This window comes from Colletotrichum tamarilloi (genome assembly GCF_030869305.1).
Source record: "Colletotrichum tamarilloi strain Tom-12 chromosome Unknown Scaffold_11.1, whole genome shotgun sequence".
Lineage (NCBI taxonomy): Eukaryota > Fungi > Ascomycota > Sordariomycetes > Glomerellales > Glomerellaceae > Colletotrichum > Colletotrichum tamarilloi.
Genome location: NW_026849394.1, coordinates 13 through 27,457, shown reverse-complemented (window position 1 = coordinate 27,457; position 27,445 = coordinate 13). Strand labels below are relative to the sequence as shown.

The 27,445-nt window shown below is 50.7% G+C and overlaps 7 protein-coding genes across 7 annotated transcripts; 2 read left to right on the top strand and 5 right to left on the bottom strand.

Annotated features, from left to right (window-relative positions):
* Positions 1-551, bottom strand: CTAM01_04521 (uncharacterized protein; the record flags this gene model as incomplete). The annotated part of the gene is made up of 3 exons (XM_060520551.1): positions 1-60; positions 117-433; positions 494-551. 3 exons carry the CDS (start codon positions 549-551, stop codon positions 1-3), a joined length of 435 nt encoding a protein of 144 aa, XP_060384505.1.
* Positions 552-1,212: 661 nt separating this feature from the next.
* CTAM01_04520 (uncharacterized protein) lies at positions 1,213-1,505 on the top strand (the record flags this gene model as incomplete). The annotated part of the gene is made up of 2 exons (XM_060520550.1): positions 1,213-1,297; positions 1,348-1,505. 2 exons carry the CDS (start codon positions 1,213-1,215, stop codon positions 1,503-1,505), a joined length of 243 nt encoding a protein of 80 aa, XP_060384504.1.
* A 1,742-nt stretch (positions 1,506-3,247) lies between these two features.
* Positions 3,248-4,004, bottom strand: CTAM01_04519 (uncharacterized protein; the record flags this gene model as incomplete). Its single annotated transcript, XM_060520549.1, has 2 exons — positions 3,248-3,813; positions 3,878-4,004. 2 exons carry the CDS (start codon positions 4,002-4,004, stop codon positions 3,248-3,250), a joined length of 693 nt encoding a protein of 230 aa, XP_060384503.1.
* A 3,795-nt stretch (positions 4,005-7,799) lies between these two features.
* Positions 7,800-8,673, bottom strand: CTAM01_04518 (uncharacterized protein; the record flags this gene model as incomplete). Its single annotated transcript, XM_060520548.1, has 3 exons — positions 7,800-8,145; positions 8,272-8,482; positions 8,589-8,673. The coding sequence occupies 3 exons, from the start codon at positions 8,671-8,673 to the stop codon at positions 7,800-7,802; spliced, it is 642 nt and encodes a 213-aa protein (XP_060384502.1).
* Positions 8,674-9,031: 358 nt separating this feature from the next.
* Positions 9,032-9,934, bottom strand: CTAM01_04517 (OPA3 family protein; the record flags this gene model as incomplete). The annotated part of the gene is made up of 2 exons (XM_060520547.1): positions 9,032-9,778; positions 9,869-9,934. The coding sequence occupies 2 exons, from the start codon at positions 9,932-9,934 to the stop codon at positions 9,032-9,034; spliced, it is 813 nt and encodes a 270-aa protein (XP_060384501.1).
* A 1,268-nt stretch (positions 9,935-11,202) lies between these two features.
* CTAM01_04516 (uncharacterized protein) lies at positions 11,203-14,401 on the top strand (the record flags this gene model as incomplete). Its single annotated transcript, XM_060520546.1, has 4 exons — positions 11,203-11,541; positions 11,618-12,048; positions 12,102-13,806; positions 13,862-14,401. 4 exons carry the CDS (start codon positions 11,203-11,205, stop codon positions 14,399-14,401), a joined length of 3,015 nt encoding a protein of 1,004 aa, XP_060384500.1.
* Positions 14,402-17,120: 2,719 nt separating this feature from the next.
* CTAM01_04515 (beta-ketoacyl synthase domain-containing protein) lies at positions 17,121-24,830 on the bottom strand (the record flags this gene model as incomplete). The annotated part of the gene is made up of 5 exons (XM_060520545.1): positions 17,121-18,675; positions 18,737-18,857; positions 18,921-21,899; positions 21,968-22,188; positions 22,249-24,830. The coding sequence occupies 5 exons, from the start codon at positions 24,828-24,830 to the stop codon at positions 17,121-17,123; spliced, it is 7,458 nt and encodes a 2,485-aa protein (XP_060384499.1).
* Between the last annotated feature and the right edge of the window lie 2,615 nt (positions 24,831-27,445).

Sequence of the window (27,445 nt, the reverse complement as noted above, 5' to 3'; positions counted from 1 at the left end):
CTATACGCGAGAGCCATTGCGGCCTCTTTGGGGAAGGGTCCAGGGCTTAGCACAAATGATCTGGATACAAAAGTCAGTAAAATGTACAATGAGGTATAGATTTCATGCAAGCGTACCTCTCCTTCGCTGTAAGCCCAAAAGTAAACAACCAACCCGACAATGTAGTAAAGAGCAGAGTTGGTGCCCTGGTAGATGAGGGCGGCGGCGAGGGTGGTGAGAGGGAGGATGATGAGGCGGAACTCGAGACTGCGGTGGATTGCCGAGCCGGCGATGAATCCTAAAGGCCACTCCAGGGCCACCATGAACAGCGCCATGAGGAGATTGATAATTTGTAACACCGGCACGGGCTTGACAGCTGGGTCCAGCGTTTTGGTCAAGAAGTCCCAAAAGATCTTGGGCCAGAAGAAGCCCTCGAGAGCAGCGGCAAATTGGTCTGTTCGCAAAAGGTTAGTATTGAAGGTGCTTTGGCCCTCATGAGAGAGATCCAACTTACAAGCTGCCGCGCTCATAACGATGAGCCGAGCCCAATGGTTCTTAATAAGACGACCCATTTTTCTCGATTAAATAATGTTGTTGACTTTTCGTGGAGCCTTCTTTTCCTCTCTCTTTCTGATTGCTCAGTTGTATTGTGAAATCTTTGATCCCTCTTTTTGCCTGTTGCGTTGGTAACCTGTATTGCGACCCTGCTGTGTCCGTCCTCTTTTCCCAAGTAAACCCGTTGAACCAGTGAATGAAAGGAACGAAGGAAGCGGTCGTCGAGATCGGAGCCCTCTCGTGGAATAAAACGGGTAGTGGTGTAAAAGGCGACTAGGTCGAAAGGCAAACCGTGCAACGGCGAAAGGAAAGGAATAGGTACCGGACCTGCGGGTTGAAGAAAGAAGTGAAGGCGTTCGAACCGAAGAGTGTCGATATTAAAAGAAGGATATCGACAGGCAAGTGCGCAGCGCTGGCGAGGAAAGAAGAGAAGGTCAAGAGGAAGGACCAGAAGTGTCAACCGATCAATGAGGCGGGGGAGGACGACAGATCTATATTGAGACGAGAGAGTCGGGATGGATGAGACGACTTGGACTGAAGGTGGCAGACCCAGACCAGGGTGGGCGGATACTGGTGTGTGCCTGGCTGTGTGAGAGGTGGAGGACGATGTGGGCTTGGTCCAGCCCAGTGGGCAAGACGCCGAGCCGCACAGAAAAGCTGGTTGAGGCTTGTATCAGAATGGGCCCCGGGCTAGCTTGCTGGGCAGGGTATCAGTGTCGGGTGTTTCTGGCTCGATGCTGCAGTGAGTTCTCTAGAGAGCCAGGTACGAGCAATCTGATCTATGATGACAGCGGGCATCCGAGCGGCATTGAGACGTTTCTTGTTGCGCGAGGGGTCTTGGTTCTGCTATAGACCAGCCAGCAGAACTAAGAGGCGAAGCCAGGGGTCAGGTTGGCGTTGGTGATGATGTTGGTGGAGGTGTTGGTGGAGGTAGTGATGGTCAGTGTTGCAGGAAATGTGGACAGCAGTGACGGCGTGGTGTGTGATGCTCGTGGACCAGGATATCGTAGGATCTGAAGGCTGAAGCTCTTTGCGTTGAGGCTCTGTGGGAGTTATTCTCCTAGTGCCGGGAGACCGTGGTGAGGTACGGGGTATGAGGCAGTAGTCGGGATGGTGAAGCGTTGTGGTGGAGTATTTGGTACGTGATGTTCGTCAGGGATCTGTGCTCTATCGCCCCCGTCGCATGAAGGTTGTTTGATGATCAGACAGGACGGCTGTCAGGGACACTGGTGAAGCAAGGAGGTGGAAGAGGGACAGAAACGATGGCTGGTCGCACACGCGAAAGATGGAGGTAGACGAGTTTTAAGAAACGCCAGCTTTTGGGAGTCTGGTCGGATGAGAAAACCGGGGTAGAGTGATCTAGTCGGTCCATCTAGGCGGGATTGGATGCAAGAAAGAAGTGCAGTGCAGAAAGCGGCGCAGAGAGCGGCATCATACGTCCGTCTGGCATGGCAGCGTTACGGCGCTACCATACCCGCCCGACCCAGCCACGGCCATGGCCGGTCATGGAATCTCAGTCGAGAACCAGTTGGAAGTGGTCACACAGGTATTGGAGAAGGGCGACTAGACACTACTACGTAGAGGTAGCTCAGCCAGGGCCCCAGGGAGGTTGAAGCCGTCACTTGACTGCATGATGGGGGACATGCTTGGGTGAAGGATGTAGGCGAGCGGGTACGGATGCAATGTTGCCCGGGATGGGTGCGCGAGGCCAAGGCACGGTGAGAGAGTTGAGGGACATTGTTTCCTGCAAGCAATATAGGTAGTGGAGGACGTGGCGAGGCGCGGGGCTAGGCGACTTGAGGATCGGTGTGCGTGAATGGCTCGAACAAGTAATGAGAGAATATCTGTGAGGTAGGTATGGACTATGAATTTGGTGTGCAATACGGATTGAGCGAGTTGACGAGGTCGGAGGGGCTTGGGAAAGGGCCGAGTGACAGAGGTGGTTAACGCATCGACGTGATTGGGCCCGTACGCACAAGCCGTAGGCGGTTAGAGAATGAGCTCAGGCCAATAAGACCCCTTGCTGCTTCTCCTCTGGCAGGCGGAGAGTGGAGCGCACCTGCCAAGGGACCAGGGGTGAGACTGGGGCCGTCTGGTGTGCCGTCAGATCATCGCATCCCTCCTCAGTACTTGGGACCAGAAGGAAAGGACGAGATGGCTACCTGAATTCTCACTGGGAGAGCACCACAAAATCAAGTATCTTTCCTGTCTTTTCTGTCATCCCAGCTCTGCTCTCGTAGGTATCGCCTCATGAACCCTCCTCCTGGTCAGCCACCTCACGCACAGAAGATGGACAGCACAGCGCACTTTACCTCAACTCAGCAGAGAGGGGAAGCATTTGCCTTACACTAGGTACAGCAGGCCAACTGCCGTTGTAGCAGTGAGCAAGTGCCCTGTAAGACCCCAGCCTCCAGCGAGCTCGTGTACCACTTTGGGAGGAGACGTCGATGATTTACGGGCCAGTGGTCGATTTAATTAATCTAGCTTCGGCCATTTCAGCAAATGAGAATGCAGAAAAATCTACGATAGGCAAGTCGAGCGGGAGGATAAACAGGCCAAAAGAAACAATACCCGCCTTTGCCTGTTTCTGAGCTGTTCTTGCCTTCCATTACGTCTTGGTATTGGTACAGCAGCAGGAAGGTGAGTACCTAAGAAAAGCATCGCGGTCCGAATGATCGTGGTCTCTTCCTTCCTAGTCAGGCTTGTCAGGTTCTCACACAAGCAGGGGAAAGAACCTGATGTGCTTAGGTAAGAGTTGAAGGGTACGTCTCTCTACACCCTCTTCGCTTCGTCCGCACTCGCCTGTCGCACAAACTCTTTTGATCTTCCAGATGGCGTCGAAAGCGTAACAGAGATCGCGCACCCACTCGACTCGACAAGACGACACGACACAGCCCAGGCCACCCCGAACTTCAGACCACAAGAAGATTTTTCCCATTGTGCAAACTGCCCATTCCATCCAGAAATTCCCAGCTCCCACGCTGAGTTCATGCCATCTGATCCTCTGCAAAACTCTGAGACGGCTGATCAAAACCGCCTCAGACACACGCAAGTTCCAGAATGGCTGTGCTGAGGCACAGCTGGTTTGAGAAGATGGGACGGCTGCTCGTTGCCCGGTCGCAGTCACCGTCTCGACCATCACCGAACCCTGTACTCCACCACCACCACCACCACGAAACCACCCCTGTCCACCTTTGGACCGCAACGCAACCATGGACAACAGACCCCGGTCCCGTTGCCCCTCAAGAAAGTCCCTTCCTGGCTGGAGGTTGGCAAAAGCTGGGCATGCCACATGGAAGATATTGACAAGGATCGGGCTTTTCTTTCTTTTTCTCTCTCATACCCCCTGCTCGTCTGCATTTGGGGCCCGTCGCATACTCCACAGCGGGCACGCTCTTCACCGTTGTCCAAAGTCCCAAACCCACGATGACGGGGACTAGTGTACGGCGCAGCAGCTGATGGAGAATCATCAATCGATAATCCGACGACTGCAGCTTTCATGACTTCTTTCGCCGATCGACCGACATGCCATATGGTATACTTAGTTCTATAGCCCTGCTGCCATTTTCGAAAAGATTAGTTGCTAAAGCGAACGAAGCCTTGATGGAGTGCGGAAGACAACCGAGAAAAGACGGTGGTGTTGTCTTATCCAGCAAACCTCTAAAGCGCATGAACGCCTGCCTCCTCAACGCCTCCCGTCTCACGGAGCAGGCCCCTGCTCAGTCGAGTCGACGTCCTCTTGACCCGATCAACAGACGACTCGAAGCCTTGAGGATGAACGCTGCACTTCAGACTGAGAACAGACCACACTAGGGACTGTGACGTTGCCATCAGAAGCTGTCAAGCAACCCATGTCGATAGAACCTTAAAGCCGTGAAGGAGGAGGGCATAAGCTTGCGGTCTGGGGGCGGCTTTGCTCCTGCTACCAACGATGCTCAAGCCTGGGCGTCTTGCTGGCTTACCCCGTCATCGGTGCAACAAGACCGAGCGTCTCTGACTCTTCAGATGATCCTTTTGGGATGTAAAGCCGTTGTTCTCAAAGCGCCGAGATAAAACTGGCACGTTGGCTGGCACCGTCAGCTTTCTGCGGCAAGTGCCCGAGGGTCGATGGTGACAGCTCCGATCGACCGTTCGGGACACTAAAACTTTGGCGTGGATGGCTCTTAGGGCCATTTTGCAAGCTGCTCTCCTTCCCCTCACCTTGGCCATTCGCAGTTGTAGTGCGTGCGGCGTGCCACGGTATCAGCCTCTCGCCGCCAGTCCTGCACCGGAGGAATCCTCAGTATCAACGGTCTTGGCATGGGCAACGAATCCTTGTGTGTCACCTACGTCTCTAGAAACGCATGTGCGGACGTGCTTTTGGGTCGAGCACGGTGGACTGCATGCTGCGTGCTCTCCGATAATAGCAACTTGCTATTATACTCGTCACTTGCCTGATTCAGCGTCGTAACTGCTGGGTTGTGACGATTCGATAGTCTAATTCTAAGGCCAAGAGAACCCCGGTAGGATGGCGAGGAGAAGTGCTCATATCGAGGTCGCTTCGGCAGACAAGTGGCTGGCCTGCAGGGTCTTATTTGACTCTTGATCAACGTCAAAAGTGCAAATCTGCAATTTCTCTCACCGATATGAGTTGCAGTACATCCCGCTCATCCGCTCCGCTGCATCGAATGCAGTTCTCTTCGATCGAGACTAAAAATAAAAGTATTACCGAGAACAGAGGAGGGGAAAAGCCCGCCGCTAACAATGAGGTGTGTTCAACTCTATTTAGGAGGGCGGTTCAGCGCCGCGGCTCATTGGCTCCCCTCGCAGTAGCCCACATGGCCACGACCCACCCTCTATAACGGCCTGACCAACCAGCAGAGCTGTTGCTTCCGATTGTAGGAGGAGCCATCACTTGTGCTACTGCAACCGCCGGGCATCAATCACAGCATTATTGATTTCGCTTCACACTGTCACGACTGGACGCCAGAGGCTGGACTGTTGATTTGAACAATTGAACCCTACAAAGGCGGTCAATTGGCTCAAATTGACAATTCCACTTTGCATGCACGCATAGCTCACCGATATCCGAGCCAGAAATAGATATCCCATGAGCAGATTGTTCTAGCAGCATGGCACCACGGCAATGGCTGGCGAGATCTGCTCATGCCATGCAACCTAACGCCAGTTCCCCGCGCCGCATCAACTCGACCGAGGGCTGCTTACACCGAAGTTGGCAGGCAAACTTCTACGCGTAGTCTATCTCTTGAATGAGAGAACGAAGCAAAGCGATGCCCCTCCGTCACCTCGCACATTGTCTGTCTCTTATTGGTGTTATTAGCAGTACTGATAAGCCAAAGCTTGTGCTCATCACACGTGCAGAGTATGTAGAAAAAACAGATAAGCATATCTCTCAAGTATCCGATCCGAGCTAAGCGTCTTGTCAACAAGCTTTGGAACAATATCACGACCATTATAGCGCAATACGGGTGCAATAACGGCTACAATATGGCTGCAATACGGATGCAATAAGGGATTGCCCGCCCCATCGCCCTTGGTTCGGTCCACCTCAGGGCTCCCCTGCCGGACCATCCGGTCACAAACCGACGACTCTTTTGCTGCTTGCATGTGGTCCGGTTGTGGTGGTGATGGTTTCTGCACATGCTGCAGGCCACGAGTCGGTCATCGGGTGATGAGTGCCGTGCTGAAGTCATCATAACGTGTGTTCTTGTGTCAGTCCGCCCACCACACCGTCCCTCCAGAGTCTACCCCCGTTCCTCAGGGATTCAAACCCTTGGAGGAACGGGGTAACTCCCCATCGACGTCTCTGCGATTCCGTACACAATATTGCAGCAAAAGATAGTGCAAGACAAGTGAGTGAGAGATAGGTGGGGCCTAAGAACACTTCTAGAGCTTTCCCCCCCCCCTCTCTTCTCCATCAGCGTCAAAAGTGATGCAAGATCGACGACGCTCCCAAGAAGGCAAAGCGATGAGGAACGCCCGGAAAGAGAAGAATGAAACATCCAGATCGACAATTCTCTATGAGTCGAGAATAAGAGAATAAGTGACAGAAATGATAAGTGCGTCCTTCAACGTGAGAAGTGCACATCAATCAAGAGCCAAGACCGGATAGGCTTCATGATGCAACTCCCCTCTCTAGACGTTTGAAAGTCCCCCCGATCGGATCGTCTCTGATCAAACATCACACTTTGGTAGAGTCCAGAATGCAAGATCCATCTCCTCTGACTCTCACCTCTGTCATCCTCTCTTCTCTGCCTCTGATATTCGTCGGATGAAATGATAAGAAAGAAAAGTTGACAAGGGCCCCCATAATAGGTTTCCCTGATCAGCACGGCTATTCAGCACAGCCGGGAAAGGAGGGGGATGGGGCATACACCACGACATCAAATGCTTCACAATTCCCTTCCCTTGCCTTGCCATGCACGCTCACTTGCTGGTTCAATGGTCCATCACACGCAACATGCCACGCACTCAGAACGAGCACATTCGATCCGTCTTATCCGTCCAGAGAAAAGCGCAGAGCCCTTCCTTGCTGTTGCCCACGCACGGATCTTGGGAAGCAATGGTACCTTTTTTTCCATCCCGTCTTTGTTCTGGTGAGACGAAATGGCGTCGGTGGAGTTCCAAACGTCTCTTTTCCCGCGGTTGTCAACTTGTCAGTGTCAACTGGTCTTTTCTGAAGCACGAACGACTGTCAACTGGTCGGTCTCCAAAGGCAGCCGTTTCCTCCTCCCCATCCTTCCGGCCCCCATCTCTCGAGTCTCAACTCTTGCGTGCATTGTTGGTCCGGTGGCTTGTCACAGCTGTCAGAGCCTCGCCTTTGGTACAAGCCGCCCACTCCACACGTTGAACGGTGATGGCATCCATGGTCCAGATCTATCGTCTCTAGACGCTCAACTACCGGCCCCCCCTTTTGCTCTGTTGACTCGTCTCATGTCTACCCTTGGTGATGCACACGGAACACAGCCTCCCCGAGTCCCCTTTATCCAGTCCCCATTTCCCCCTTATCACGATCTTGACCAAGTTGAGCCCGATACGAATTGCCCCGGGAAACTGGTATTCCTCCTATCTAGAGTCGTATACACACGTTAAGTGACGCCAGAGACCGGATATCGATCTGCCATCCGAAGAGCGAAGAAAGCCCACCGTCGCACCATGATCATCTCCTGTCCACCTGTCAACGGCATCGGCAAGGCCTAAAACGGCCAACCCTGCTTTCTCAACCCCCCATTCCTCTCCCGGCCTCCAGAGCTCACGGCCAACGCTCATGTGAGAGCCAGCCTCTCCAGCGCCAGGAACCCTAGAATGGCCTTGCCGTCCTTCGGGCCCAACAAATCCAAGATTCGCGCCTTACCCTCCTCTGTGTCGGCGAGGGCGGCAATCTCGCGCGGGGACTGGCCTAATTCGCTGAGAAGGTTGGCGCCGTGTTCCGAGAGGGGTTCGTTGTCGCCAGCCATGTACAGGAGTAGGTCGGCGGAGGGTTGGTCTGGAGAGAGAGACGATGAAGACTTAGCGGCGAGCATCTCTTGGAGGCCTGCGAGAATTGAGGGGAGCCCCGTGTGTGACGTTAGAGGTAGTGTGAGTAGGGGCGGATCAAGCTTCTCTAAGAGGCTTTGATGCGAACGGTTGTTAGCATTTTTCTACAGTACTGCAAAGCATGCCCAGAATGAAGCGGAATTTGTTGCACATGTTCATGGGCGTGCGTCTGATGGCACTTTCCTTAAGCACATTACTTACTCAATCTTGAGCTCCATGAAAGCCTGCGTCGCATCACATTGGTCGACGCCCTCGCCGACGAGGAAGATGGCAGCAATGTTGCAGCCTCCATCGAGGCTGTTGAGACGCTCTAGGCGCTGCGCGGTGGCTTGTTGGCCAACATCCTTTGGCGAGAGGAGAATGAAGCGAAAGGTCTGATTGTGGGAGATGGGGAGGGCGATGTCGTGTGTGTCTAGTCTGCGTTCTTATTGTTCAAGTTTCCTGTTAGTGAATGGGAATGTGGAATGAAAAGGAAAGGCACGAAATCGATCTTGTCTTTCCTTGTAATTTTTTCGTACCTTGAAAGGGTGGTGTATTGCTTATTAGGAAAGGGATCAAGGGTGCCCATTCAGGACGCTGGCGGAGGGAGGAACAGAAGAACATGGTGGATCTGCTCACATTGGGTGACTTGTGCGATGGAATACGTTGGGTGTTATTCGGCAATGGGAATAGTTTGAAAAGTTATTTGGGATCTTTGTATATGAGGTGAGTCAAGTCTGTGATTCAGACATGGCAAGAGCTGCCTAGCTACTCTTGCCAACTTTATTCTATCCTTTTCCGAGAGTGAGGTGATCCTTCTAAACTCCTCGCTACCTGGTTTGAGTTACACCTGCCCTTGAAATATTGGTACAGCACGGAGACAATTGTCGCCGGCTAGATGGTATCATGGTGAAATTGTACAGAAACCTCGCTCCTCCACGTCTCCTGCCTTCTACTCGCTGCGCAAAGAGACACAAACCTTCTACGCCGCCGACGCAGTTGGCTTCCCCGTCTCCTGCGTCTCAGTCGATGCCGGCAACAGTTGAAGGCTCGGCAACAGAGGCTTCTTGGTCTTGGGATCCCTCAGCTCCTTGAGCGCGGCCTCAAGTGCCTGATATCTTTTGGTCCGCTCCTCTTCCTTTTGCGAGAGCGCCTCTTCGCGGCGTGTGAGCTCCTCGAGCTTGGCGTCGAGAGCCTTAATGCGCTCTGCATTCTGGTCAGGTTTTTGGGATGCCTTCCAGTACTCATAGAGGATAATGGCGCTCGCGACGCCGAGGATAAAGGTATCGCCGATAACGTCAGCGAAGAGGTCGACGGCCTTCGCTTCGGGGAGGGAGCGGAACTTTCGCCGCCAGACACTCTTGAATCTGGGGCGTTCTTTTGTCGAGCTGCTACTACCGGTGCTGCTGGTGCCGCTGGTCCCGGAAGTAGAGGAGGATGACGAAGGCGAAGTCGCGGAGGCTGATATAGAGTCTGGGGTTTTCGACTTTGCAAGCTCGGCATTTTCAGCTGCGAGCTTGGCCTTCAACGCTTTGGCTTCCTCCTTTTCAACCTGTTCTTTCGTCTTGACAGTCGCCGCCTCAGCTTTTTCTTTTGCGCGTTGCTCGGCGTCTGGATTGCGAAGAAGAGCTACCGATAGGCGCATATTAAGCTGGTGTATGTGTTGGCCATAGCGTGCGGCGAAGGCGCGGAACTTGGGGTGATCGTGGGCTTGAGCTTTTATTTGGTTCTGTTCGCGATGTCAAGATTAGCTTCGTGGCCGCGAGGAGTGGACGGTGTTTCGAAGCATCGAGTAGAGGTTAGGAGACTTCCGACTTACGGCACCATATTTGGAAATGTGCCGCACAAAGAGTGCGGCGAGCTTGAAGAGAGGTAATGGCACCATGGTGGGGTTATGGTCGAGGGTCGAATGAGTGACGGAAGGGTTGGACGGGAGAGAGCTCCGAGAGCTCCGTACTACTATGCTTGGCCTCGTCTTGGCGGTTTGTTTTCCCAGTCAATTGGAGCATTCAATGGCCAATTGAAGGCGAAAAAAGATGAAAGAGCTATTTGAGATGTTGGTCGCTTTCAAATGTCAACACGCTTGGTGATCCGGATTTATCGGAGTCATTCTAGGCAGCTGACGTCGATGTTCGACATTTGGGGCTGCTGGAGGGGCGTCCTTGGGGAATAAGTCGGAGGGCGCAGATTTGATATTCCGCTTATTTCCACCTTCGGAGCCGACAGGTCTAGCAGAGCCCGGCCAGCCGGAGTACTAGTTCCCAAGCTCCTGAGTCTGAGCAGGACTGTCTGCAGGCCTGTTCATCTGGCTAAGCTGCATCTGAATTAGTAATTTGACCTTGAGTAAGGAAAGAAGAAGCTATAGAAATTGATCTAGATAAGACTTTGGCGTCACAAAAGTGATAATGGTGCCAAGATCGTAAAACAAAGATGACCTATTTGGTGGTGGTTCGATGCTGCTTACCTAAGGCGTTCGTTCACTTTGACTGAGGTGCCAAAAAGAGGTTCGTTGTGGAGTAACATCGGCCAGTCCTAGTTGTTCCCCATAGCGCTTTCAGAGCGTAGTTCCCCAGGCAACGGCGCGAAGCGAAGGTCAACAGCGCCGGTACACACCAACCCGGTCCTTCACTCCACCTCCATTACCAAAAGTTTACCGTTCGTCTCAACGGCACATCATCCCGACAACTCTCGACACTCAGAGGTGGTAAGTACTCTGCGACGTCCTCGTCTCGTCAGCAGTCGTGAGTTAACCGTCGGCTCTTGTATTGCTTGCGAGCTTCGTTTTTTACGCATCTGCATTGGCTGCACATGATCTCTTTGTGAGACTGGTACGTAAACAACCATCGTCCGTGTTATTACTGCTTGCCCTGCCCGCTCGGTTGTGATTGTGGCCATTTGCGCTTGATGATGCGTATGACGGCACATGGACTGCACTACGTTCTTTCTTTCCAAGTCTTCAATATTATACACTTTTTGCTATACCTCCTTCCATTTTTCCCAGTCCTCCATGTGTGCTGACAAGATCTCATAATAGGCCCTTCCTCTCCATCACCCTGGGCCGACCTTGAAACTGCATTTTCGGCGCCCGTCGCTTCTGAGAGCCACAATCCTCTCAAACCCGCATCGATTATCAGGAAGCCCGAGGCCACAGTCATGGCCCATAGACTAGTGGCGAAAGGGGGCCTCGATTTGGAGGCATTGTCGCCTAGGGACGCCAACGCTCAGCGTATGCCCAAGGCCATTGAAATGAAGACGTCGAAGCCCGTCGCCCAGCTCAAAGCTGCAAAGGACAAGGAGCCACCACCGGTACCACCCGCGAGTATCGACGAGCCTCCGGCCAACGACCGTCCCAATGGAGCCGTCTACCAAGTCGGGAGAATGCTCGGCAAAGGTGGCTTTGCTGTTTGCTACCAAGGATACCTCTTGCCGGAGCGCAAGAAGTACGCGCTGAAGATTGTGCGAAGTCAGATGCCGTCCAAGATGATGCAAAAGGTCAGCCCCATTGCCGGTATATTTTTATTTCCAGGCTCGAGTCTAACGCGCACTGTAGTTCCAAACCGAACTCCAGATCCATTCGAAGATGAACCAGAAGAACATTGTCCAGTTCTTCAGAGCATTCTCGTTCCATGACTGCATGTACCTTGTTCTCGAGCTCTGCACCAATGGGTCTCTCATGGACATGGTCAAGAAGCGCAAAGGGTTGACGGAGCCTGAGGTTCGATTCTACTCTGTGCAAGTCGCCGGAGCCATCAAGTACATGCATGGAAAGGGCATCATTCACCGAGATCTGAAGATGGGTAACATCTTCCTCGACCACCGAATGAACGCCAAGGTTGGCGACTTTGGACTGGCTGCTTTGCTCGTTACCGGCCGCGATATGCAGACCATAAGAAGGACAACTCTGTGCGGCACGCCCAATTACATCGCACCCGAAATTCTCCAGAAGGGAAAGAAGGGCCATGACCACCAGGTTGATATCTGGAGCTTGGGCATCATCATGTCAGTACTCGTCGATTTGAACATGTTTACAGGACCGTTACTAACCGAACCAGGTTTGCCATGTTGACATCCAAGCCACCCTTTCAGTCGACCAGCACCGAAGAAATCTACCGCCGAGCGAGAGAACGAGACTACGAATGGCCGAACCCGGAGACGACGCAGAAGTACATCAGCGAGGAGGCCAAGGACTGTGTAGCCACTATGCTCGAGGACGCGGATATGAGACCCGATCCAGACATCATCGTTCAACATCCCTTTTTCACTTGCGGCTATTTCCCTGTTGAGGCCGATATCACGACCAGACTCCTCACTCTGCCTCCCGACGGCTCGGAATTCTACACCAATCGCATGAGTGCCCAACTGCAAGCGGTCACCAAGAAAAACATGGAGGACATGTGCAGAGACTGCGGCGTGGGTCCATGGACACCAGTGCAGGTCGTTCACACTCAGACATGGAAAGAAATGGCTGCCGAGGAGAAGTCTGGGTTGACTCCCATGATTCCCCTGGGAGAGGACGTCGTCTACAGGCCATTCGACGATTGGCTTCGCGAGAAGCGGCATGCTCGTGCTCTTGCTGCCTCGGCGTCTTCGCGTCCTGATGCGGCTTCAGAGTCTCAATTAACAACTTCGCAAACAGCGCCGACAGGCCTGTTGCGCCAACCTCCTCAGAGTTTCGCGGCTCAACAAAGAGCACAGAACCGACCTCCGGTGATGGCCAGCTCTACCAGTTCTGTCAGACCCCGACCTCCTGCAGAAGCCCCCGCCCAGCCTCTTCAACCTGCAGAGGCACCTCGCCCAAGATCCGTTAGACAGCATAGTGCGCCCGAGTCTCGGACGAACCAGCTTGCGGAAGCCCCGTTGAGGAAGTCAAGTGCGCGCAGAACACCACTGCCGACATCGCAGTCGACAGGCGCTCTACCCGTCCAAGCCATGTCGTCTCAAGCCATGTCGTCACAGTCTTCAAACCAAGCCACTGTCACCATGACCGGGCTAATGGAGAATCTCAAGATCTCTTCCGATCAGAATGAGAGAGCTTCATTGTTTAGTCCAGCTGAACCCGCGGAGCCGGTAGCAGGCTCGAAGCCGGATGTCATTCTTGAGCGACTTCGCCGACTGCAAACAGAGTTGGAGCGCGCCCTGAACGCTCGAACAATGGCCATCATCTCTTCCAAGGATACCACTCCGCCTCATCCCAACGTGGTGGTGAAGTGGGTCGACTACACCAACAAATTCGGTCTTGGCTATATCTTGAATGATGGCGGTGTCGGGTGCATTTTGAGAGACATTCCTACGACCGAGGCCAGCAAGACTCTGACACTGCCTTCGGCTTGCATGCTTGTGCGTGATGCTGAGCGACACATTGAGCGACGTCATGACGAGTCGTATCCCGAGAGACATCAACCACTGCCGCCCACGCAAGACATCCATTTCTACGAGAACAACGGCGAGGCAGGTCTCACTCGAGTCTCTGTCTCCTCGAAGCAGTTCCGCGTACCGGTTTACGAAGACGGGACTCCCGGAAAGCTGAACCCCGGAAAGGATGTCTATGAACACAGAAAGCGAGAGCGCGTGATTCTCTGGAAAAAGTTCGCCAACTACATGATTGCCTATGGCAGGGATGAGCCAGTCCCCGCTGAGGAAACTGTCACTCGACCGATGGAGTTCTCTGTCAACAACTCTCAGCCTTCTGATCTGGTTACATTCTACCAACGCTTCGGCGATGTTGGCTGCTGGGTCTTTGGCGATGGCCATCTTCAGGTAAGCTCAAGTCGCACAACCGTAACGTAACGTGACGTGGCTAACAAAGTAACAGTTCAACTTCCCCGATCACACCAAGATCGTCTTGAACGCCGCAGGAACCTGGTGTCACTTCTGGCACCTCCCCATGGATGCGGCGCAGAACCTTGCCACTACTGGCAGCCTGGGCGCTGCTGCTCTTGACGAGAGGGCCATGTTGTCCTACCCTCTACAGACGCTGTTGAACTTCCAGGCCAAGCCCTCGGCGGCTCGTGCTACTCGCCCGACCACAACATCACGCCGGCGTCCGGAGATTCCAACCGAACTGCAGGGAATTCCTGTCGCTAATGACTTCCGTCGCAAGATCGAATTCATCAAAAACGCAATCAAGGAATGGGTCACAAATGGCGGTCTGGGTAACAGCGCTATGGACCGTGATCACAGACTACGCTGGGGAGGCCATCGCGAGACCGTCATGGGCAACAGCTTTATCAAGGGTGTCTGGGTAACTGTTGGCGCTCGGTGGGGTGATACTAGACTGTCGGCCTACATTGACCCTGCCAACCCAATGGAAATGGGTGAAGAGATTGACGAATCCAAGAGACGACGCCACTGAAGGACTACATTCGTCGACGGCGATGGAGTTTTGTGCAGTTCAGCAGCGAGAGCGGACTCTGCATTGTTACGTATGTTATGGTTTATCATTTTCAGCCAGCCCGGCCAGTTTGGCCGGCGCTCACGAGATCACGCCATGGTCGCCACGAGGGGAGATGGCATTGTCGGGCATATCTGGAGTTTAAAGGTCTTTACAGACATAGCAACGGCGTCTTGGGAGCATAATAAAGTGTTACGAGTATATACCAGAACTTGTTCAATGATGGGTTTCTTGCAGAGATGATTGTACTTGACGCCTCGTTTCAGCCATTCGTCCGGTCCAGGCAGTTCCCTTCCAAGGTCGCCTTCGGCCACTAATTTTGCCTTCAGTCAACATGATCACCGCTTTTTTCGCGCCTTAGACTGGATAATCACTACTAGTCACGTCCTACTCTCGTGGGAGAAGAACGGCCCTTGGAACACAACCGTTTCCTTCCAGACCACCTTGATCAATCTAAATTGTTGAGGGAGACATTCATACAAGCTTAAGCAGCTGGTCCAGTATCAACTTCGCGGGATGACCGACCTTCACCCTGGTACACCCACCGTAAGATATTTACAACCCCTTGACTACCCTAAGAAAAAAAGCAAGGGGAAAAACAGCAGGTAGGTAGGTAGGTAATCCATCATACTCAGAGTGCAAAAAGCTCAGCCCCCCTCACGGGGGACCTACGAAAATCACTAGACCATTGTTACGTACTATTCCTCAGTTGTAACGGTACCAGCGATTTTTCACGAGACTCGAACTCGTGACCCATGGGAGCGGGGCAATTCAAACGAGGACATTCCCCGCCACGCCATGGGCCTTGGTGATCGATTGAAGCGATTTTATTCAATAAGTAGTGATGGGTGGGCGGTGAGGGCGACTCTGGATGGGCTGCCTGTGCCTATCAGTCGTTGAGATGAGGTGGGTGCCTGAGGAGGAAGGAGCATGGGAGGTGAGGGTGGTGATGGTTTCGAAGTGGTGGGCTGGTGAATACTCACCTCAGTCGTTGAGTGTATTGGCTCAATGATCAGGTTAACCTTCAATTCTTCCACTAAGGTAATCGAAAGCTGCAAGTTCAAGCAGGTCAACGTGAAATTTACTGTGGCCCCAGTCTGAGTCGCCGCGGTCATTCCATAATAAGAGATACTGCTAAGCTCGATACAACTCGTAATTCAGCTTGGCATCCAGACTTGTTGTATGGATGAGACAAGATGTATTCGGCCAGTAATTCTTCGTACTTGCATATGAGTACGGCACGGAATGTATAACTTCAAAATCAGCGCCATTTATGCTATTTTGAATCACACTTCTGATTTACATTTTGTACTCGTTTTACCAGGTCTTTGATGTCATGCTTCTTCCAGCTGAACCATATTCTAGTCGCATCATTGATTGATCAATGTAGCTCATAATAGAGACCGCTTGGATGATAACGCCTCTTCATGCTGGCTGAAAAGTGTTTGCAGGAAAAGAAGTGGAGGATTCGGTTCTCTGCTGCCCAATACGCAGCACAACAGGTAGACGAGCCCGAAGTCGCTACGCCACTCACCACATCGGTCCTTCAAGATGCCTAGATTGAAAATAGCAGACTTCATGTCAACGAAAAGACTTTGGCTTCAGCAACGCATCTCCTATTTTTCGGAAGTAGCCAGGGGCAAGCTTGATTTGCTGAAGGTTAATTTGGTATGCCCTGCTGTCAATCTGCCACATATACCTGGAGGCTTAGATAGGCGGAACCAAAATACAATGGGAAGGCAGGCCCTGTGCTCTTCTCCGCACGCCTTCCTCTCCCACATCAAAAAAGCCTGCTCCTTTCTCCCATCCACAACCACAACCACAACCACCATCACCCAAACACTCATTCACAACATCAAAATGATGGCCTCCGTGATAGCCTCAACAAAGAGCAAAAGAAACTGAGCCACACCCGATTTGAACGGATAACCTTTCGATAGCATCTCGACGTATCTCGATCTGGAGTCGAACGCGCTACCGTTGCGCCAGCAGCCCTGAATCGCCTGTATCCTAGGACGCAGGGATGATTGGTGGTCGTGGTTGGGAGTCTGGTTATGAAGCCTTGTAGATGTGTTTTTTTGTGCGCGATTCTGCAAAGTTGCGGAGCCCAAAGTCCTCTTTTGGGTAAGGTGAAATTGCGGTTGTGGAGTTTGGGCGGGCTGGTGGGATATGCGGGTTTCCATGGTTCGGGTGGTTTTTTGGAGTCGACAACTCGAGACTCCTTTGCAATATCGCAGTTGCCGTTGTCTACCTTTGGCTACCTCTGGGAAACCGATTCATTCGCTTTGTGTTGGATATTGATTCAAGGCGTCTCCTCTCATAAGTTGTGTCCTCCGATCGAGTTTTCGAAGGCTTTAGCAACGCCAGGCCTAGACTGATGGCCAGGAGATAACGATGGGATCAACAAGCTGGCTGTACTTTGCCAAATCCAAGTCAGGCGGCACGGCAGACGCTTGCTGAATCTAACGCGCTGTAGCAACGTAGATGCGTCGCGACATTTCAGCATCGGGCCGCATCTTCACGTCAGAGTTAAGCCAAAGTATCTCTCGAGTCACGCAATCAGGTTCATGCGGGCATTGAGCTCAAACGAAGATTTGTGCATTGATTCCGATTAACCAAGCGGACCTACAAAGCCTACTTCTTCAGGAGAACCTCCCACTATAGAACTCTAGCAAACTCCTCAATCCTGGGCGATTGCCAGCTTGGTGTTCTCCGAGAAGCTGGTCAGGGTCGCCTCATAGGCACTCAAAAATGCCTTCGGATCCTCCTCTCCATACAGATAGCTCTGCAGCTTGACCGTGACGAGCGGCTCCTTGGCCGGATCATCCGACATCTCCAGGACAACATCATGCGGCGTGCGCTCGCGCGAAGCCCAAATTTCGGTGAAAGAAGCACCGCCGAGCCGTCCAGTCTCCGCGGCACCTTGCCTGTAGTCGAAGACGGCCTGGAACAGCGGCGCATACGGCAGCTCCGCCGACGAGGACGCGAGGCCGAGGCGGTCCAGCGTGACGCCATAGGGTACGCGGGCGTGCTGCATCGCCTGCCGCAGGCGCTCCTTGACGGACTCGAGCTCGTCGGCGAAAGTCTGCGCCGGCTCGAAGGGCGCGAGGCGGACGGGGAGTAGGTTGGCGAAGAAACCCATGGTTGAGACGTCCTGGATGCTGGCGCGATTGGTGTCAGCGATACCAATGGCCACGTCCGCTGCGGTCGAGAGGCGCGCGAGTAGCAGGTGGTAGGCCGCTAAGTAGAAGTGCATGGGCGTTACGCCCTTCAGCTTCTTGCAGCGCTCGCGGATGCGGAAGGCCAGGATCGCGCTTAGGCGGAGCGTGCCGACGTGTTGCTTCCAGGCGACGCGGTTGCTTGCGTCTCGCTGCTTCTGGGCGTTGGGGAGCGACAAGACTGGGAGGACCCCTGGAAGGGTCTTGTACATGGAGGTCCAGTACGAGATGTCGGCGTCCATCTGACCGCTCTGAACGTCGGATCGCTGCCGCGCGGCGAAGTTGGAGTACTGCGGCGGCGCCGAAAGTTGCGCGCCGTCGTATAGTTGGCCAACTTCGTCGAGGAAATTCTGCGTCGTTGAGCCGTCGCCCACCAGGCGGTGGTAGCCGATGACGAACAGATGCTCGTCCTGGGCCCAGTGGAAGTCGATAATTTTGAGACCTTCACCTGCGGCAAGATCATACTCTTCAATCTCCAACTGCTTGTAGGCCTCCTCTGCTGCTGCCCTGTCATTGACCTCGACATAGCGCACGCGGGTGACCGGGGTAGGCAGGATGACTTGCTCTCCCTCAGGTGAGAATGCGGTGCGGAAGATCTCATGACGGCGGAGGGACTTGTTCAGGGCCTTCTCAAGTCTATCCAGGTCTACTGAACCCTTCATGAACACACCAATGGTGTTGTGGAAGATAGTCGGCTCATTAGACAGTTGCTGAAGGAGCTTCCACGAGTGTTCTTGGGTGAGAGACAGCGGGATCTGGCGCGAAGTGGCCGCCTTATCATCCAAGGCGACGTCGTCACCCCTCAAGTCTGAGACCGATGTAGCATTCGACGTGTCAATGGGCGAGTTACTACCGCTGCGGCTATCATCTTCGCTGCTGACAATGCCGTCGGCAGATTCGATCAGGGGAATGGCGGCTCTTGAGAGTCGTCCTGCCGCCTCCTCGGCAAGTTCAGCGATTGAGGCACCGCTGACGACTCTCAGCAGCGGGATGTCAATCATAAGCGTCTTGGAAAACCTAGAAATTGCCCACGTCAGCCGTTGTGTCCTGCAAGGAAAGGAAGTAACAAATCACTCACCATGATCCGACGGTGATTGCACCGAGCGAGTCCACGCCCTGGTCAATCAATGGTGTCGTGGCGTTGACCTTTTCATCGGCAGGGATGTGCAGGATGCCGCGCATCTTTTGCGACAAGCCATCTGTTGATCAAGTTAGCACCTGCTTGTACCCCAATTCCTCGAATTGTAGGGGAGGACTCTTACCAATGATGATATCGCGAACCTCATCCAGTGTCCTTGCTTTCAGTAGCTGCTCCTTGACAGAGCTCTTAGCCCCCGAGGCGCCATCCGTGTTGGCACGGCTCTCGGGAACCTTTAGGTTTCCGAACCGCGGGTCGTCGTAAAACTTGACGGTGTCTTTGTGGCGGGCACTGAACTCGGGAATGCCGGTGATCACCTCAAGGTCCGATATGTCTGTAATGGCCACTGGCTGAGAGCCTGGGGCTCGCCTTCCAGAGACAACCGCCTCGGCAAACAAGGTAAGGAACTCGTCTTCCGAAATCGTGTCCGTGTCAGAAGCGAGCTTGAACTCTTCCTCTCTGCCGGTACGCGACAGGAATCCGACACCGATAACGGCGCCAATCGCGATTGTCGATGCGGGGAGGCCCTGAATATGACGCTTCTGAGCGAGGGCTTGGAGGAACGAGTTCGCGGCTGTGTAGTTTGCCTGGCCTGGGTTCCCTCCCACCGTCGCAACCGACGAGAACATGACGAAGAAGTCAAGGGGATCCTTGGCCTGGTTCGAGAAGCGTTCGTGTAAGATCTGCGCTCCGACGACCTTGGAGTTGACGGGCACATTCATCATGGAAAGGTCCATGCTTGCCAGAAGAGCATCGTGAAGTACCAACGGACCATAGGCGATTCCGCCGATGGGCGGCAGCGTCTGTCTAATCTGAGCGAGCCCAGCATCGATGGAGGCTTCTTTAGAGACGTCGATGGACAGAACGGTGATGATGCCGCCCAAGTTCTCGATCTCTGCCAACCACTTCGGGTCAGGGGTTTCGGGGTTACGACTGGAGATCACGACATGGCGGGCGCCGTGCGTAATAAGCCAACGAGCCAGAGACCGACCCAGAGATCCGGCAAGACCCAAGAGGAGGTACGTCTTGTCGAGGGAGAACAGCTTACCCGAGTCAACGGCGCGGACTCGTGCTGTCACACGACTCTCGGTTCTCCAGTCAATGATAGTTGAGGTAACAGACGCATCCTTCAAGTCAATGATGCTGCCGACAGGTTTCACGCTAGACTCTTCATCGACCTCAGGAAAAGCAGCAATTTTTGGAACCTCTGCCGCAGCCGCGAGAACAGCCTGCTCAACCAGCGGCCGCTGGAGTGCATCTTGCTCAGGTGAAGAGATGGATTCAGCAGAGCTTTGGAAGATGTGGCCGCGGTCGAACTTGAGGCAAACGGGCGGCAGAAGTTTGGCTACACGAGAGCCCAAGCTGGTGATGGAGCTCGCCCCCTCCGAGAAATCATAGTAGGCGGCGAGATTCACGGGCAGAGCCTTTCTGATGCCCGCATCAGTCTCCAGGGAGTGCAACCGGATCCACGGCAGCGAGGACGAGACTGAAGCTCCCGCTGTCGCGAAATGAACCTGCACGTTTCTGCTCTTCCCTGTCTCGACGATGGCATCGACACAGAAGCCTGGCGGCTCCATGACGAGAACCGACGCACCGGAAGCGATGCCATTGAAGATTCTCTGAGCGACAAGCCTCGCAGCAGTTGAAAGCAGGACAGACGCATTCTCGGCGACGCTCTCAGATGCTGGGAGAATAAAGGCATGACTGGGGTGAACATGGACGATGGACGCGTTGGTAGCCGAAAGCGCCATGACTGCCTTGTCCGTGCCAACGATGGTACCCTGTACGAGATGCCAAAATCCGAGATCGCCTACACGGATAGCGTTTCCGAGAGAGAAGTCTATCTTGACTTCCAAGTCCGCCTCCGCGGATGAGTCTGCACCGAAAGTCTCCGATGACTCCAAATAAAGAGTGTCTTCCGACGCCAAGAGAGTCACAGGCATCGTATGGGAGTCAACTGAGGCCGTGATGGCACGACGCTTCGAGTTGAGACGGTTGTTCCTCTGGATATCGTGCTTGATGCGGGGAATGTAGGCACGAGACTTGGAAACGTACACTTCGGGCTCCAGTGTCCAGAGGATGTCTTCCTTCGAGTCGGTAGGCTCCTCGAGGCGAATAAGTTGCTCAACCAGGAACTTAGTGTCCAACTTCTCAGCGTCGTCAACGTCAAGTGACTGATTGTGGGTGGCGGGGTACTCGAGGCGGGCGGATCGAAGCATACCGGCTGTCATGGCCTGGTAGGGGTTCTCGATCCATGCGTTTTCAGTGAGCCAGAGGATCGTGCCGGCGAGCTCCAGGAGGGACTTGATTGCGCTGAATCTGACCTCATCGATGCCGGAGAAGGTCTCATGATCGAGCTCCGAAAGGACAAGGAACGTCGACTTGGGTGGAATGCTCGACTCCAGGACGTCTTCAATCCGCTTGAGAGAAACGATCTCCCGACCGGGCAATGTCTGTTGCACCTCATCCAAGATCCTAGCTGATTTCGCCGAGCCCCCGCCAATCACGATTATTTGGGGAAGTGCCTTGTCGGTAGGAGGAGCGGAAAGCGGCGCGTCGAGACGCGCGACCTTTGTGTTGACCGCATGAGTGCAGAAGAGAGTGTTGGGGAAGAGATTGCCATGTCGGTCCAGCGTGCGGGTGTCGACACCGGAGAATCCAGTCTGCTTGAAAATGGCATCCCACTGGTTGATATCTGCAAAGGGGTCAAGATCACGGCCTTCGTCGATGCCGGCCCACCAATCCGGGAATAAACCAAACAGGTAGCCAACACGGGTGTGATCCCGGTGGGTTGCTTCAAGCAGAACGACATGGCCACCAGGCTTCAGAAGAGACCGTACGTTGGCCATCGTCTCTGCCAGCTTTGGGGTGGCATGGAGGACAGATGAGGCGATGATCATGTCGTACGAGTGCGGCTTGAAACCCTGCTCTTCAGGCTTCTTGGTGATGTCCAGCTTCTGGAAGATCATGCGATCCTCGTGTGCTGAGAAGTGCTCTTGGGCCTTTTCGAAAAATGCGGGAGAAATGTCGGTAAAGGTGTAGCTGTTGAAGCCCAACTGCGGGATGTCCAGAATGTACTTTGTTGCCGAAGCGGTACCACCACCTTTGGGTAAGAGCTGTTAGCATGGGACTGACCAAGTCATAACAGTAGGCTTTCTAGGACTAACTTACCAATCTCAAGGATGTCCATTGTCTGGTAGCGATGGCAAAGCTGGCTGACCAATTCCTGACCGTACAGCCAGCCAGGGCCACTGGTCAAGTAGCTCGTGTAGAACTCCGTCAGCAATCCGTCGTGGTCCATCCACAAGAACGGGTTGCTCTTCTCACGAATGGTTGAGAGGGTGTTCTCGCTCACTCTCTTCGCCATCTTGACGTGAGGGTGGTAGGAGTTCCTGCAGCATATGTGATTAGCAACAACCAGCGCCAAAGCTAGAGTATTGTTTGGAACTTACTCTACAACCAACTGCTCGATCTGTTCGCGCGTATCTGACTCCCAAGACGGATCATACCACTCATGCCAGGTTCCCTCCTTCACCTTGGCCGAGACGTGCTCATTCCAGTAGATGTATCTCTGGTGAGGCAGCGTAGCGTTGGCGCGGTCTTCTTCAGTGAGCTGGCTGACAAACTCCTTCATGTAGAAATAGCAGATGCGCTCAATGATGGGGATCACTTGCTTGTCCTGCTCAGTAGCCCAGAGGTCCGGATTGTCCAGGAGTCCTTCGGGCTTCAAGGGGCCCCAAACTGTCTTGGTGAAGGCTTTATGGTCTTCGGCCTCGGACGGCTTGGAAAGTGGCTGCAAGAGCAGGTTCTCGATGCGGTAGAGAACTTGCTTTTCATCGCCCGAGGAGAAGACCGTGGCATCTCCGGCCAAAACGTCACCCTTATCGTACGTGTTCGCCGTGTTGAAGTGAACGATAGGAGCCGAGTCAGATTCGGCAACAGAAACGCAGAGCGCTGGGACGAGACTGATCCGGTCAATGTGAACAGGCACATAGATGGACCTCAGGCGCTTATCTCCTGGGGCTGAATAGGCACCCATGATGGTCTGGAACGCCAAGTCCATAGAAGCTGGATGCAACACGATTGGACGAGATCCATCATCCAGACGCGGGAAGGCCATGTGGCCAATAGCTTTCGCATCGGCGCGCGCGAGGTTGTAGATGCAGCGGTAATCCTTGCTGTAATCGAATCCAAGCTCATCCAGTTCGCGGTAAAAGTTCTTAATGTTGACTGTTGTAAGGTGCGGAGGGTCGTCGTTTGCGGGTGGCAGGACATTTGTAGAAGAGTCCCCGAATGTGACAACGAGCTGACCGGTAGCAGATGTTGACGGCTTTGACTCTTTGGCAAGACATGAGTCAATCGTGAAGCTGAGCTTTATCTGGTCTGGCTGAGAGGCAATGGTGTCTACCGCGACGATGAGCTCTGCCGGGCTGTTCTCGTCCTCGAATGTAACAGCCTTATCAATGCTCATGTCAAGCACCTCAAGTAGCTGAACGGAACGCCCACCAGCCATCTGAAGAGCAGCCTCCATTGCCATGACGATGTATCCGGCAGCGGGGAACACAGCCTGGCCTTGAAGCGCGTGGCCTTGCAGCCACTCGTGGTCCCTAGGCCGGATAGTGTTGTGCCATTGCGATGTCGAACCGGTGCTCGAAGCAGAGAGGGAGCCTAGAAGGAGATGAGGCTTTTGACCGTAGAGATGAGCCTTGATCGCGCGTGTCTCGTTCCAGTGAGTCCGGCTGTGGTCCCAGGGGTACCGGGGCAAGGCCTTGGACAGGCTTCGAAGACTCTTTCCTGGCGCGATCACTTTGGTAATGAAGCTATTAGGGTCGACGGCGTTCAGACCCAGACGCTCCCAAAGACATCCAACAGCACTGGCAAAAGCTTGAACATTATCGGAACCACGCTGCATGCAACCTGTGTAAGAAATTTCCTCGGAGAGAACAGTCTTGAGGGTCGCCAGACAAGGTGCCTTCAAAGCCGGGTGACAGCCCACCTCAATGGCGGCATCGAGCGATTTATGCTCGATTGCGGCGGCCTCAATAGCCTGCATGAAGCGAACAGAAGAGATCAAATTCTCATTCCAGTACTCGGCGGTGATGTCGCTTGCCTTCATGCGTCTGTTCTGATGCACAGAGGAGTACCATGCTACTGAAGAACCGACTCCATCAGCGACGTCGCAGCCACAGTCCTTCAAAGCCTTGATATAGTGCGACGAGCAAGAGAGCATGTGGTGTGAATGGTAAGCCTTATCGACCTTGAGCATGCGGACAAACTTGGACTCATCCTCCAAGATAGTCTGCAGTTCTGCAAGGGCATCTGCATCACCGGATATGGTGGTGCTGTCAGGCGAGTTGCTAGCAGCAACGCAGATACGGCCTTGGAACATCTCCAGCTCGCACAGCTCCTGTGCATCTTCTAGTGAAGTTCCTACCGCAAGCATGCCTCCCTCGCCCCCGTTCGGGGAGCTCGCATACTTGGATGTAAGGCCTCGGAGGTAAGCAATTCGGATGGCCTGTGAGGCGCTGATGAAGCCTCCAGCGAAGGCGCACGCTATCTCGCCTGAACTGTGACCGACAATCGTGGTGAACTCAACACCAGCAGCTGCCAGTAGCCGCACCAGAACAATCTGTACAGCGCAGCAAAGCGGTTGAGAAAAGCTGGCTTTGGTAACATTGGAGGCCTCATCCTCGAGCAAAAATTGCTCGTACAGGGTCCAAGAAGGGCGGTATTCGACAGGCAATGTCTGGAGCGAGCGGTCAAGCTCAATCACGATGTCGCGAACCTGAGGTATCGCTAAGATGAGCGATCTCATCATGCCAGGCCATTGAGCACCTTGGCCAGTGAACACACCCAAGAGATGAGGCTTCTCCTGGCTGGTGGTGAAGGAGCGCAAGGTGGGCTCTGAGCTGGCGTTTTCCGAAATAGCGTTTTCTAAGGCGAGTATGATAGCTTCCCTGGAAGATCCAACGACATTGTGGCGGTAAGGGAGGATGGATCGCTTGCGAAGGAGCGTCCAAAAGAGATCAAGCATGTCGACATCCGGGTGAGTATCAGATTAGAAGTCCAATTCGACCGCAGTATACAGCCAACTGCGCAGGGGCTAATTAAGGGCCCTATTTATAATTATCGTAACTAGCCTAACCTACGGTTAGAACCTCTTTTTTATACTTACGTAAATATTTATATAGTTTAATTAATCTCTTTATTAACTTATAATTTAAATTAACTACCCTATAATAAGAATACTAATACTAATTAATAATTAAATTTTATTATTATAAATTAGTAAAATATTTTACTATATAAAAAAAATAACTTCTTAATACTATATAAAATAAGAGATTTATATTAATTAACTTTATAAAAATAAAAAAAAAAAAGCGATTTTTAAATACCGTACGGAATTAAGTAATTATAACCTTTTATTATTTATAAAAAGTCGACGTTTATTATATTAAATTATATTAATTAATAGAATTACTTAAATAACTAGCTTTTTATTATTATTTTAAATAGCTTTTTTATTAAATAACTTTTTTATAACTAGCTTATAATTAAAAATTAACTAGCTAAATTAATAAAAAAAAATATTTATATAGTAACTACTTACCTAATTAATTAATATAATAAATAAGCTTAATAATATAATATAAAAAAGTACTACGTAATTAAAAAAAGGGATTTCTAAATATAAATATTCTTAGTAAGTATAATAAGAACTTATATAAGAGTTATTAAATTAAAAAATTTATAATATATAAAAAGGCCTAATATTACGAGGATTTTATAAATACGACTTTAAAATTTATAATTTAAATAATCTTTTTATAACCCCCTTAACTACTCCTTAAGTATTATTTAAAAATATAATATAAAAAACGGTTTAATAAAAAAAAAAGGAGATTTAGAAATCCTAATAGTATTAAGTTAAGAATATTATAAATTTTAAAGATTAATTTAAAAAAAAAGCGGCTACCCTAAAATAATTTTATAACTTCTTACTAAAGTTATAATTAGCTTAAAAAAAAGCTAAAAAAATATAATTTTAAAAAGAAAAAATCCTCTAAAAGGCTATTAAAAAGCTCTTTTTTATACTAAGCTTTTAATATAAAATTACTAATTTTAAAAAATTAACTAAGTAATAGAAGGGATTATTAATAAATAATAATTATTTAATAGTAATTAAGTTACGAAAAAAACTATTTAAAAGATATAAAATAAGGTACTAAAAAGCTATAAAAAAAAGATTTTTAAAATAATTAACCCTACTTAGTATGAGTAATAAAGTAATAAGTATTTTTAATAAGTTTTTTAAATCCTCGATTTTATAAAAAAAAAGGGCTTAACTTCGTTAATTATACTTAATAGCTTATTTAGCTCTTAATAGCCTATCCGGCTCCTTTATAAACTACTTAATATTTATTTCTAACTATTTTTTTTAAAATACTACCCTAAAAAAAATAGGTTAAAAAAATAATTTAGAAATTATAAAAAGTATAAGGCTTAAGAAGTTAAAAATATAAAGAATAATAGAAATTAATAACTAATAAAGACCCTAAGACTAATTATTACGTCTTCTTATAATAATATAAATATTTATTATTATTATTAAAAAAGAAGTTATTAAAGCCTATTTTTTTATACTAAATAAAAAAGAAGATCTTAGTAAGTATAATAGTTAGTAATTTAAAAAAGTAGTAATAATTATTAAAAATAATAAAAACGAAAGTAATAATAAAATAGCGAGAGGAAATAAGAATTACTTAGACCTTAATAAATTCGTTAAGTAATAAAAGTATAGATTTATTATAATTAATATATAAATTAAATATATCCTTATTAAAATTAAATACGTTAATAATTACTAATACGGGTATAAGTTAAAATACGACCCTTAATAAGTTAGGGTAAAAAAGAAAAAGAAAAAACCTAATCCTAAATAAAATCCTAATCCTTTATAAATAAATAAATATTAACTTAAATTATTAAGGAACGTAAATATATAAAATCGTAAATTAGCTTAATAATAAGTAAATTAATATAGTATTAATCTATTTAATTAAGGTTTATAAAAAAAAGGGGCTATAGGAGTAACCCCTATTTTATAAAATCGTAAACGACCTTAGTTATTAGCTAAACGAATAGTTTATAAGCATAAGCCTAAGAATTATAAAAGTAATTAATAAATTCTTTTATAAGCGAGGGGTATTATTAATATAATTATAATTATAAAAACTATATAAAATCTTAATAATAATAATTATAAAAAAGAAATTCGTATTATAGAACTAGGTATAAGTTAATAAAGTATATAATCGCTTTAATAAATTTAAAACAAAAATAAATAACTTAAATTTCCTTTTTATAATTATTAATAATCCCCCCGACGGAGCAATCCGCCGGGGCCGTACCGTGTATTACGTATTGGGGAAAACTGGGTATATTGCGCTCCATACCTAACTACTAATCAAAACAGTCAACCGACTCGACCATTGTCTCCCTTTCATCAACAGCTCCCAACCTTCCGCCGCCCGCCTACAGGGCGAGCTTCACCCACTCCAACGCGCACAGGACCTCCTGGTGCCAGCCCGCGTGGGCAGCCAGGTCCAGCATAATCTGTTCTTTTATATGGGTATTATCGTTACC